Here is a 12,867-nt window from a genome sequence, read left to right on the forward strand (position 1 = left end):
ATTTGGTTACTAGGCAACTAGTACAGATGATGATCTGTACTTTTTGTAGAGATATGACAGTTACCTCCAGTTTTTATTGAGCTGAGTGTTAACGTGCCTGTAGCCCCTTCAGTGTTTCATATTACTGAGTAAATAAATATCCCTTTTATTGCTTTGTTCAGGTTCATTACAAAATTTCAAATAAAATTATATAACATTATAAAATTAATTACAGTATTAAGCAATAATCAGCAGCTGCTGGGGAATATCCTTTTGTGATAGGATATTGTTGAGTACATCAATTTTAAGTCCATATAAAAATAAATTTTCAACCAAAGCGAGTGTGTCAATCCTTGTACAGCCATACTTCCTTGTATACATTCTTCATTCTCTCCCACTCCTTTCTCTCTCTTGCAACTCTCTGCCACGTCGCTCCACCGCATACTTTTCTGAACTCTTCGTCCCATCCATACGAAGGCCTTCCTCTACTTCTTCTCAAATTACGTGGGTACCATTCCAGTATTCTTTTCGTCCATCTTTCGTCCGTGTCCTTGCGATATGTCCAGCCCAATTCCATTTTCTCTCTATTATCATCTTGCCTACATCTTCAATTTTTGTTTCATTTCTAATCCATAATTTTGTTTTCCTGTCTTTTCTTGTCACTCCTATCATTACTCTCTCCATCGACCTCACGGTAATTCTAAGTTTCTTAATTATTTTTTCATTTATAGTCCAGGTTTCGCAGCCGTACAAAATTGCTGGTAGGATACACGTTTGTAGCAGCTTTTTCTTATTTTCCATTGATATCTTGGATCTGAATAGATAGCTGTACTTTTTGAACATTGCCCATCCTATTGCTACTCTTCTGGTAACTTCTCCCCATTGACCTTCTCTCCCTATTTTCTGACCGAGGTAAATGAAATGATCCACTTTCTCTATCCTTCCGTCCTCAGTCACCAATACTCTATCATTTTCATCACTGTTATATGTCATTACTTTCGATTTATCAAAATGTACTTTCATTCCAATCTTTTTTGTTACTTCAATCAAATCTTTCAACATACCGCATACCTCCTCCGTATCATTTCCAACTATAACAATATCATCAGCAAATTTCAAGGCATTTAATTTCACACCGTTGATATTGATGCCTCTCTCTTGCCATTGCAACTTCATTAGAGATATTACTGAGTAAGTCTACTAAAATGTCTGCGATTTCAGGCTACGAAGAAGTGCACGTGCCCGCTCTGAAACCGAAACCATACGGCGATGATGAGACCCTGGTGCCGATTGAGAAGCTGCCCAAATACGTGCAGCCGGCCTTCGACGACTTCAAAACGCTCAACCGCATTCAGAGTCGGCTCTACAAGACAGCACTCGAGTCTGACGAAAATCTACTGTTGTGTGCGCCTACTGTGAGTTATTGTATTAGTTTTCTTACAATACAGAAGCCTTCTGTGAGTTATTATTTTGGTTTTGTTTCAATAAAATTATGTAATGACTCGTTGCTTCAGTTTCAAAATGCAACGACAAGGAGATGAACATTGGAGGCATTCGCACCAAGGTCTACAAGTACATGTCGTAAAATTATGTAATGACTCGTTGCTTCAGTTTCAAAATGCAACGACAAGGAGATGAACGAGGCATTCGCACCAAGGTCTACAAGTACATGTCATGACACAATCCCGTGATGCATTGCAAAATCGCCATTTTATGGGGTCCAGATTCACCAATTTTCAAATTTATCAGCTGTTATCATCATAGATTGAACAACATGATGTGTTATATTGTTCAAGGAATATTGCTTGGCTTTGAATATTGTAAAATAAATTCTTCCCACAGAATAATTATATTAAGATTCCAACTAGAAACTATAATGAATTGTTGATTTCTAGATTGGTAACTTCAAACTGTTTTTAAGGTTAATCTTTTGTCCCAATGCCTTATGAATCATAACAAGTTACAAGAATAAGAACAATTTTTAATAATAAAAAATCTGGTGTGGCGCACTCACACAACTTTCCTTGCCGTTATGAAAATTGATCACCTGACGCTAGTGTTCCCGCGCATCTCAAGTCCACTATTCAAAGATTTGAGCCAGCTGGTGACAGGGCAATAACGCTGGAGACACACATGAGGTCTGCTATCTCTTCATAGTGAATGATTTAATAGAATCAACAATAATTTGCAATTATATAATCAAATTTTCTCGAATTTAAAGCTTATTTTCAATTTTAGGTGAAAATGTTACTGAACATTAATTGTAGAGATTTTCATGCTCAATCTACTCCACTTGATTTTTTTTTGTTTCAATTGTATTTGAAGCCTGATAATTGGAAATCTATCTGCATTGATGGGGCGGAGCTCCTGAAATTTTTACAGATATGGGACTTGTGGCAGTTGTTAGAGCTTATCGATGACTATTTTAGGTATGAATTTGATCAAAATCGTTGGAGCCGTTTCCGAGAAAATCACGAAAAACCCTGTTTTTGACAACATTTTTGCCATTTTAGCCGCCATCTTGAATTGCATTTGATCGAAATTGTTCGTGTCGGATCCTTATAGTTAAATGACTTTAAGTTCAAAATTTCAAGTCATTCCGTTAATTGGGAGATGAGATATCGTGTACACAGACGCACATACACTCATACACACACAACACACACACACACACACACACACACACACACACACACACACACACACACACACACACACACCACACACACACACACACACACACACACACACCACACACACACACACACACACACACACACACACACATACAGACCAATACCCAAAAACCAGTTTTTTGGACTCAGGGGACCTTGAACACTACCTCCGTAAACGGAGGTAAATTAAGGTACCCCAATTTCTAAATTTCTATACGTTTCAAGGCACTACCTCCGTAAACGTAGGAGGTAGTGCCTTGAAACGTATAGAAATTTAGAAATTGGGGTACCTTAATTTTTTTCGGAAAGCAATACTTTCCTTACCTATGGTAATAGGGCAAGGAAAGTAAAAATGAATTATTAAACCATTTATTATTGAAATTTCATCTTTTAAAAATCGAAAACCAGAATTTACATATTATCTGAACTAGAATATTGTTTTTAAAAAGCATAATTCATGATTTTGTTATAAGCAGATTGGTATACTTCAAATGTACCGCCATAAAGAACCCACATAATGGTCGCTCCATAAGGAGCACGAGTGCCATGACCTGTATTTATAGACCTTGATTCGCACAAGACTTCCCCCTTACCATAATCTAGTCAATATGTACCTATTCAGTGATAAATATAGTAATAATTCAGTCAGCCGTAAGCACCATATCAGTCTAATCTGAGATTGATCAATTGTTGCTTAAACTCATAATGTAACACATTATATTAAATATGATTCTTCCTTCGCAAGAGCTACTCACTCTTACCTCCAATAATTAAGGAATATTTTATCCCATTTTTGATGAATTGGAAATATAATTTCACAATATTCATTTATTTATTCCTTTACTATATAAAACACTATAATCATAATACAGTTATGACATTGGAGGAAAACTAGGCTGAACCTGTACTATCTCTCTCCAAAAATTTTGATAAAATGTCAAGGATAAATTTTTTGTTTTGATAAATGTTTGTCCAAATGATAAGGTTATGTAATCACACATTGCTTCGTCACTTGATTTTCGGTCCAGGAATAATGATTTGAATTTTTTTTATTTTGAAGGTTGATGTTATACTCTAAATGAATCATAGAATGTATCACAATAAATTGGAAACTTGAGAAATATTGTACTTATTTGAAAAAAATTGAATGTATTTACTTTTTTCACTGTTCTCTTAATACTTTCTCTCCACTCTATTCTCTCTCCTACGTAGATTTCAATTGCTTATTCTCAAGTTTTCAACACATTATTCATTATGATATAAAGGCTTTTCTAAATCTGAGTCAATTTAGCAGAATTTTTTAAAATTCATTTTTATTAACAATCAAAAGAAAGCATCATTGCTTTATATTCACAAGGTAAATGAATAACATTTTATTGCCAAGAAACAAACAAGTCAACGTTTAATACATATCATTCAACAGTGGTCATAAAACTTAAAGTTTTTTAAACATCCATGCCCGGTTGCACAAAAGCCTGTTTAATTTTGATCATGACACGGGGACCAATCAGAGAAGGGTATTTCGAAAAGAAAGCTTCTGTGATTGGTCCTGGTCTCATTTAATCGCGATTAAAGTTCAACAGACCTTTGTGCAACCGGGCCACAGTATATTAAACATAATATATCGACTAAACTTGCTCATATAGAATAAATTTTTATTATCAATCTATCTAAATTTGAAATTCTTTGTTTTATTCTGATTCATAGTTTTAGATTTAAGATTTGGTGTTGAAATTGAAGTGAACATAACCTACATAACATTTGGACGATTTGTGACAAAATCAGGAAATTGAAGAAGTTTTGGGCAATAGCCTGTTTTTTCTTTTCCGACTATTGTATTGTTTGCTCTATCTAATAAATAAATAAATAAATAAATAAATAAATAAATTTGCTTAGCAATTTTTAACAAAATATTGTATTGTGACTGTTTTTTTAGGGAGCCGGTAAGACAAACGTAGCCTTGCTGTGCATGTTGCGTGAGATTGGCAAGCACATTAATGCAGACGGCACCATCAACGCAGACGAGTTCAAGGTCATCTATGTGGCGCCCATGCGGTCCCTCGTACAGGAAATGGTAAGGATATCGAGATATTGGTATCAATAATATCTGAAATATCGAGATGTAAGTATCGATATTAGCTTGAAAATCGATATATTGGTATCGATATTAGCTTGAAAATATATTGGTATCGATATTAGCTTGAAAATCAATATATTGGTATTGATAGTTTAGGAAATATCGAGATATCGGTATCGATAGTATCGGTTATTTGAATGTAACACATTATTTCATGCCTAGTCCACACTAGTCCACACAGTGGCTTGCCAAGTCGCTAAGCATTCATAGTTCATACTCTTTTGCCTAGTCCACACTCTTACCAAGTCGCTGGCCAAGCTGGTGAGCTTGGCCACGTTGGTCTTACCATCCGCACTGCAATGTGACCATTTGTGGATGCTCGGCTGGCCACTCGCCTTCGCTCGACAAAAATTGGAGCAATGCCAAGCGAAGGCCAGTGAAGACGAGCGCTGGCAAAGCAACCATCCACACTCTCTCACACTGTTATTTTTACACACTTGGCGAGAGTGTGGATGCGGCACTGAATGTTAGCATCGCTTCAGCGTTAAATGTAGATGAAACGTAAAGCCGCGTCCACACTATGTCGATCGACACCGATTGACAAAGTCGATCGACAATGTCGAACAAGTCTGGACGTGTCGCTAGACATTGTTGAGCGCTGTCGAGTCGAGTCGAACGCAACCCGAATCAGGTCGGTCCGGATCAAAGACAGTCGAGTCGAAGGCACCAGTTTGGACGTGTCGATCTTGTCACTGCCGTTTTAAAAAATAGAATTGTGCTTTACTGTTGTTCAAGTGCTTACATTTTTATTGAAAATGAATTGGAGTGATACCCAAACTTCGAATTTTATTGAAATGTACCGTGATCGTTCTTACTTATGGGATTCAAGTGATGTTGACTATAAAAACAGAAACAAACGGCATGATGGTTTGGTGGAAATTGCGGTGTCATTTGGCATTGAAAAAGTGGAGGTGGAAAAGAAAATTAGAAATTTGCAAGGGCAATAAGCAATAAATCTTCCATAAATTTCTCCATACTATACTTTTTTCTGCCTCGAACAAGGCTAGGCCGTACCCAAAATCTCCGCGGGCGACTATCTTTTTGGCTTCCCAAGATGGCAATAAGAATTGCAGCAGAAGCCGCTGCTCCAGCATCTTCATCATCACTATTTTTATATAAAAACTCGATTCATATTTAAAATAAAACACTCGATTAAATATAAAACACTCGATTATGTATGAAAATTTATGTCGGTCGACTCGTCCACATGTACTGAGGCAATTTTGTCGAGTTGACACAGTCGAAGGTGTCGAGCGACTTTATCGATCGACCGGGGTCGACAGAGTCGATCGACATAGTGTGGACGCGGCTTAAGGCTCTTTGTGTTCTTTTGGATGGATTTCCACACAATAGTGACAGTGAACAGTGAAAATATAACTCCCATAAGTTTCAATTGGGCTTTTCCCACTCAACTCGGACGAGTAAGTGTGAATAATCCCCTTAGAACGTATGGGAATTATATTTTCACTGTTACTGTTGTGTGGGAATCCAGCTCAATTCCTGATTTACAATGACTTTCCGCTCTGCTGGACAAAAAATGACTACCATTGTTTCTAATGGTAGCCTATTCATGTGTAGTCTACCTAAGTGTGAACACTTCCATAAGAACGAATGGTATTCTTTTGAATTGAGTCATGATGGTTCAATTCGCAATGTTCACATTCAGTTGTGTGGAAATCCAGCTTAGATTGAACAGTTGAATTAGTATTGAAATCGTTTTGGGATTGAGCTTGTGGTACTTTTCTGAAAGTTGTGTAATTCTTAATTGTTTTAAATTCTCAACTCATTTTGGATTGTCAATTTAATTTTTGTCATTGAAGCAAAATGGATCACTGATCTGTCTCTTTCACACATTTTTGGATAAAATAGTTATTTGTGCAACTAGTGCGCAAAGTGACAGTTTGCTACACCGAAAGAAACGTTTACGCCCGAGCCGTAGGCGAGGGCGGAATGGTTTGTTGAGTGCAGCAGAGGAACTTTGCGCACGTATTTCACATTAAGTTTTTCCTACACTTACCATTGAATATGAAAAGTGGGTAATTATGGGTAAAATTGCCTGAATAATGTATGTGTGTTTGAATGGCGGGGAAGCGGCTGTGTGGTGTGTGCTGTGGTGGCACTGTGCTGTCGCTGTCCTTGGTTATAATATATAATTAATAATTTGCGCGTTGTGCTTCGTTGCACCTCTGCTCACTATAGCAGCCACAGCAGTCACTGTTACCAACTTCATTTTGATTTTGCTGCACTGTTGCTCCATATAACCTACTAAGTATTTTGCGTTGCCATTTTGCAAATCTGGAGTGCAGAAAAAATTTTTCCCGCACTAGAGCGGAAAAGTGATTCTTTGCGTTCTGTAATCAGTGCAGCAATGGCCACTTTTCAACGTAACTGTAGGAAAAAATAATTGATTTAATAAATGAATAATGTTTACCGATGTATCGGATATATCGATATTTCTTGATTGATACTTTTCCATGGCTATGGAAATGTTGGACTCATTTATTGATATCGTTTGCCATAGGTGGGCAATTGATTGAATAAATAAATAATGTTTACCGTTGTATCGGATATATCGATATTTCTTGATCGATACTTTTCCATGGCTATGTTGGACCTATATTGATATCGTTTGCCGTAGGTGGGCAGCTTAGACAAACTAATAAGAAGCTGTATAATTCTGAATGATTTAAGAAGTGAATAATATGTCATAGAGATAATTTTATAGCATAAGGAGATATCCCTTGGTATCTTATTAAGGCTGTCAACTATTAACTGTTGAAGCTGATAGTTAATGAGTTCAGAGCTTTGTTCTGAGGACTGTTAAGTCGAATTCAAATCTCAAGACAGCTCTAAAGGTTTACCATGGGTATTTTCTTTCACTCATTAGATATAGTATTTTGTTTTGGGGGGCTGGAAGAATTCATTTGAACACAAATTTAAAAATGCAGAAAAAAGCACTTCGGATTTTGGGGGGGGGTCCATCTTTCTCCTGTAAGACCATATTCAAAGCACTCCATCTACTCACAGTTCCAGCGATATACTTCCATGAAGTTTTGTCGTTTGTGTTCGAAAACAAAAATTTATTTAATGCTAGCCGAATTTGTCATACTTATGAAACACGAGGTAAAAATACAGGATTATTCCAGTTCCCTATCCATAGACTGACTCTCTTAGAAAAGGGACCGTATTATTCAGGACTCAAGTGTTTTAATTGCATTCCAGAGGATATAAGGCTGTGTAGCAGCTATAAGTTGTTCGTATCAAAGATAATTAGGACACTGGTAGAGGCTTGTCCTTATACCATTGAGGAGTGTTTTAGAGCATTCATGTGACTCCAATCTTAAAATGACATGTTGTATGCCACTTGAGCACTGCTCAGAATTTGTGGCTTCACACAACACAAATATAATAATAATTAATTAGTTCTTTTTCGTGAAGTTCTGTGACGGTGGTAATCTCTCATACTGTACCGTTCTTACACTCTTATCCGGCCAAAACAGTGATAATAGACAGTATCGGCTTGAGTTGACGGAAAATCCGCTTTAAATTTGTAACATAAACTACCAATACCATGGGATATCTGCTTATGCTTTTTTTTTTTCTCAATGAATGCTCTACCGATATATTGATAAATAAATGAATATAATTTTATTGCCGCTCAACATTACAATAGTTATGGACAACGTCAGAAATTATTGTTTTGCAAACATAGTCAACCTATATTAAAACATGGAGGGTTAATGTAAGAAACACCAGTCAAAATAACATACACGTAAAATATTACATAGAAGAAATAACATTAATACTAGAAATAATAGTATAAAATAGTTATCTTAAAGAATAATTTGTTGAAATTCGAAAAACTCTTTCACACTATAAAAAGGATTTCTAATTAACCAGCTATGTAGCCTATTTCTGAATAATTGAAATGGAGCTTCTATCCACTCATGTGGTAATTTATTAAACATTCTCATTCCAACAACTTCATAGCTATCCTGAGATTTAGTCAGCCTACAGAAAGGTATTTCTATATTTCCGTTACTCCTAGTGTTGTGGGAATGTATATTTCTCCTTAGCAGATTATTAGGCAAGTTATTTTTCGTATATAGGAGACAAGTAAAAATATACAGGTTTATTACTGTCAGTATACCTATTTGAGCGAATAACGGTTTACAATGAGCCAATCTTTCAGAATTTGTGATTATTCTTATAACTTTTTTTTGAATTATCAATATATCTTGAACATGTGGACTATTCCCCCAGAGTAAAAGCCCATACACGATTATACTCTGAAAAAAAGCAAAGTATGCTGATCTGACATAAGACGTGGGGACACAGCCTATCAAATTTCTCAGCCAGTATACCACTCTGGATAATTTGGAAGTAATATATTTAATGTGAGGCTCCCATGAAAGTTTGCTTTTCCCAAACGTTTTTCCCAAACCCAAACGGCTCTCCATAGGTAAACTCTTGAAACTAAAAATATTTTCTTGAGTTTTATCCTCATTGAGTGAAAAACCATTGGCTCTGAACCACTTTGAAGCCTCAGACAAACTGTTCTTAGTTTCATTCTGGAGGATTTCGAAATTTGAGCTTACATTAATAAAAGTTGTATCATCCGCATAAATTATAGTATCAGCATTGCTTGTACTGAGTGGCAGATCATTAATCATCAATATGAACAATAATGGTCCCAAGACCGATCCCTGTCGGTGATATTTATTCACCGATATTTTACCATCAATATGTTGCACCTATTTATCGATATGCTTGTATACAGGTGGGCAGTTTCGGTAAGCGACTGAGCAGCTACAACCTGACAGTGTCCGAATTGACGGGTGACCATCAGCTGACGCGCGAGCAGATTCAGGCGACGCAGGTGATTGTGTGCACTCCTGAGAAGTGGGACATCATCACAAGGAAAGGTGGAGAGAAGACTTTCACACAGCTAGTGCGGCTTGTCATTATTGTAAGTTAAATTAATTCAATACAATTATTGAATTACATTTCTAGAATGATCTTATCCATTTATTATCCATGTTTTCATTGTTAAAGTGTTTTAACATCAATGAATATTATCATAGCCACCTCTAATACAAGGCCCCGGCCTACGATATTGCAACATCGCAGTGTAAACATAGAATCCAAACATGATTGGTGAAAACGATTTAAAAAAATACCGGCTGATCTTTTTCACCAATCATGTAATAAGGTGCGTACAGACTTTCGCTCTGCTCCGCAACCGAACGTCACTCCAGCAGAGCGATTGATGATCGACCGGGGAGCAACAGTGGTTCGACCGGGGAACGCGAGAAGATCTAACATCTTCCGTAACGTTCATGATGGGTGCTTGGGCGGAGCGACTGTGGTTCGATGGAGGAACGAGGGCGGAGCGTGCTCGGTGCGGGTTGGAAGCGCGTATATGTGTACGCAGCTTTAGATTCTAGGCCTATATTGCGACTTAGCAATATTGTAGACCAGGGCCTTTTATTAGAGGTGGCTGTGATATTATCCAAGTAATTTTGACAAAGTAATAAATAATTATTCCATTTTTTCTATAGTTTTTCTACTGTTGTCGAGTAAATATGATAGGATAATGCTTTTAATCTTCAGCATGGAACTATAAAACAGCTCACACAGCTATAGTGAGGTTCACGTTATAATGGCAGTGGAGAAAGATAGGAGAACAGCGTTACCGATTCAGCCTTGCCACTGCCTTCTGTAGAGGAAGCTGGAACTATTAGTGTGTATATAAAAAGTTGAAAGTGTACTCTGTAGTTACTTCAATTATTCTAGTAGTCAGCCCTATAGAGAAAAGTGAGTATTAAAATTTGAAATGATTCAGTATGATAATTCAGTATTAAGAAAATAACTGATGTCCTTTCTCAGGATGAAATCCATCTTCTGCACGACGAGCGAGGTCCAGTGCTGGAAGCTCTGGTGGCGCGGACCATCCGCAACATAGAGACGACCCAGGAGGACGTGAGGTTGGTGGGACTCAGTGCTACACTGCCCAACTACCAGGATGTCGCTACTCTGCTGCGTATCAAGCCTGACTCGGTAAGTAAACCTTTCCAATAAATTAATAATGAATTTCATTTGTATTCGAAAAAATATCACACAACTATTGATTTATGAATAATTGACCGATAGTAGTGAGGTCTATGTTTTAACTCTGATTCTTTTTACTTTCCTTGCCCTATTACCATAGGTAAGGAAAGTATTGCTTTCCGAAAAAAATTAAGGTACGGTACCCCAATTTCTAAATTTCTCTCTGAGATAATAAGGCTCTAAATAAGGTCCTCTGAGTCCAAAAAAGTGGTTTTTGGGTATTGGTCTGTATGTGTGTGTGTGTGTGTGTGTGTGTGTGTGTGGTGTGTGTGTGTGTGTGTGTGTGTGTGTGTGTGTGTGTGTATGAGTGTATGTGCGTCTGTGTACGATATCTCATCTCCCAATTAACGGAATGACTTGAAATTTGGAACTTGAGGTCCTTACACCATAAGGATCCGACACGAACAATTTCGATCAAATGCGATTCAAGATGGCGGCTAAAATGGCGAAAATGTTGTCAAAAACAGGGTTTTTCGCGATTTTCTCGAAAACGGCTTCAACGATTTTGATCAAATTCCTACTTTAAATAGTCATTGATAAGCTCTATCAACTGCCACAAGTCCCATATCTGTAAAAATTTCAGGAGCTCCGCCCAATCTATGCAAAGTTTGATTTCAGATTCTCAATTATCAGGCTTCAGATACAATATAAACAAAAAACTTCGAGTGGAAAAGATTGTGCATGAGAATCTCTACAATTAATGTTCAGTATCATTTTCAACTAAAATTAAAAATAAGCTCGAAATTCGAGAAAATGTGATTATCCAATTATTGCAAACTGTTGGCAACTGTTGATTCTATTAAATGATTCACTATGAAGAGATAGAAGACCTCTTGTGTCTCCAGCGTTATTGCCCTGTCACCAGCTGGCTCAAATCTTTGAATAGTAGACTTGAGATGCGCGGGAACACTAGCATCAGGTGATCAATTTTCATAACGGCAAGTAAAGTTGTGTGAGTGCGCCACACCAGATTTTTCTGTCTGTATGTTTGTATGTAACGCAATTGCGGCCAAACGCGTTGATAGAATTCTATGAGATTTTGCAGGAATATTCCTTTTACAACTGCATGAATACACAAGGCTTTTTAAATTTTGAATTTTAAGGATAATATGAAAAGAAAAGGAATTCCTCCATACTCCGATATCACTATATATATATATCATCTACTCTGAATATAGAGATTATTTATAATCAATCAGCTGACGAGCGGATTACACAGATGTCTGGAGAAGCCGTGTCTATTTCTATAAGGTCTATAGTTTCAATGAAAGACCTTAGAGAGGTATGCATCTTCAAGGTCTTTGGTTTCAATACTTTGTTTTGCAGTCATGGTATTATTATGCGTGCCCATCAGTATCAATATTCTCACATTTGAAAAAAACAATTTAATATGTGATTAGAAATAATCAAATGAACTAAGTAATGCTGAAGAAATTATAATATTTTTGATTGTAAAAAAATAATTTTCATCAGATGGAACGATTATCACGGAACTTGATGAATTATATCATATGGAATACAAATTCAAACGTGTACTGAGTTTGTTAACATTTCAAACAGGTGACATCAAATACTTGTGGATGAGAAAACTGCATGAGGTCCACTGTTCACAGAACTACTAGTTTTTAGGAAATTAATTGGAGGTGGAGAACTACTGGCTTAAGTGAAACACTTGTTCGCCAGTCATATAGAATAGAATATTTCTTTATTCAATCCAGCAAAACGAAAATATCATGCAGTTGAACATCGTCACTAAAATCTAACATAAATACATATTATGAATCTACAAACTAATCAAATACTAAAATCGATATTAATACATGAATATAATTTATGTGAATTCAATGTGAGTGCAACGAAATACAATAATAATTTCTCTGATTGCAACCAGAGGAATTCATTGACAAAACATAAATAAATATACATAGTTGTTATATTTTACATACAAAATTGCTAATACTAAAC

At 36.5% G+C, this 12,867-nt stretch overlaps 1 protein-coding gene across 1 annotated transcript in view; it reads left to right on the plus strand.

The window, feature by feature from the left end:
- Positions 1–12,867, plus strand: part of LOC111043582 (putative U5 small nuclear ribonucleoprotein 200 kDa helicase) — a 111,542-nt gene that overhangs the window by 27,088 nt on the left and 71,587 nt on the right. Inside the window, exons 9-12 of the mRNA XM_039425655.1 lie at positions 1,201–1,394; positions 4,591–4,728; positions 9,572–9,760; positions 10,681–10,851. Of these exons, the coding sequence (XP_039281589.1) occupies positions 1,201–1,394; positions 4,591–4,728; positions 9,572–9,760; positions 10,681–10,851 (692 nt within the window). The remainder of the gene's footprint in view (positions 1–1,200; positions 1,395–4,590; positions 4,729–9,571; positions 9,761–10,680; positions 10,852–12,867) is intronic.

Source organism: Nilaparvata lugens, chromosome 4, assembly GCF_014356525.2.
Source record: "Nilaparvata lugens isolate BPH chromosome 4, ASM1435652v1, whole genome shotgun sequence".
NCBI lineage: Eukaryota > Metazoa > Arthropoda > Insecta > Hemiptera > Delphacidae > Nilaparvata > Nilaparvata lugens.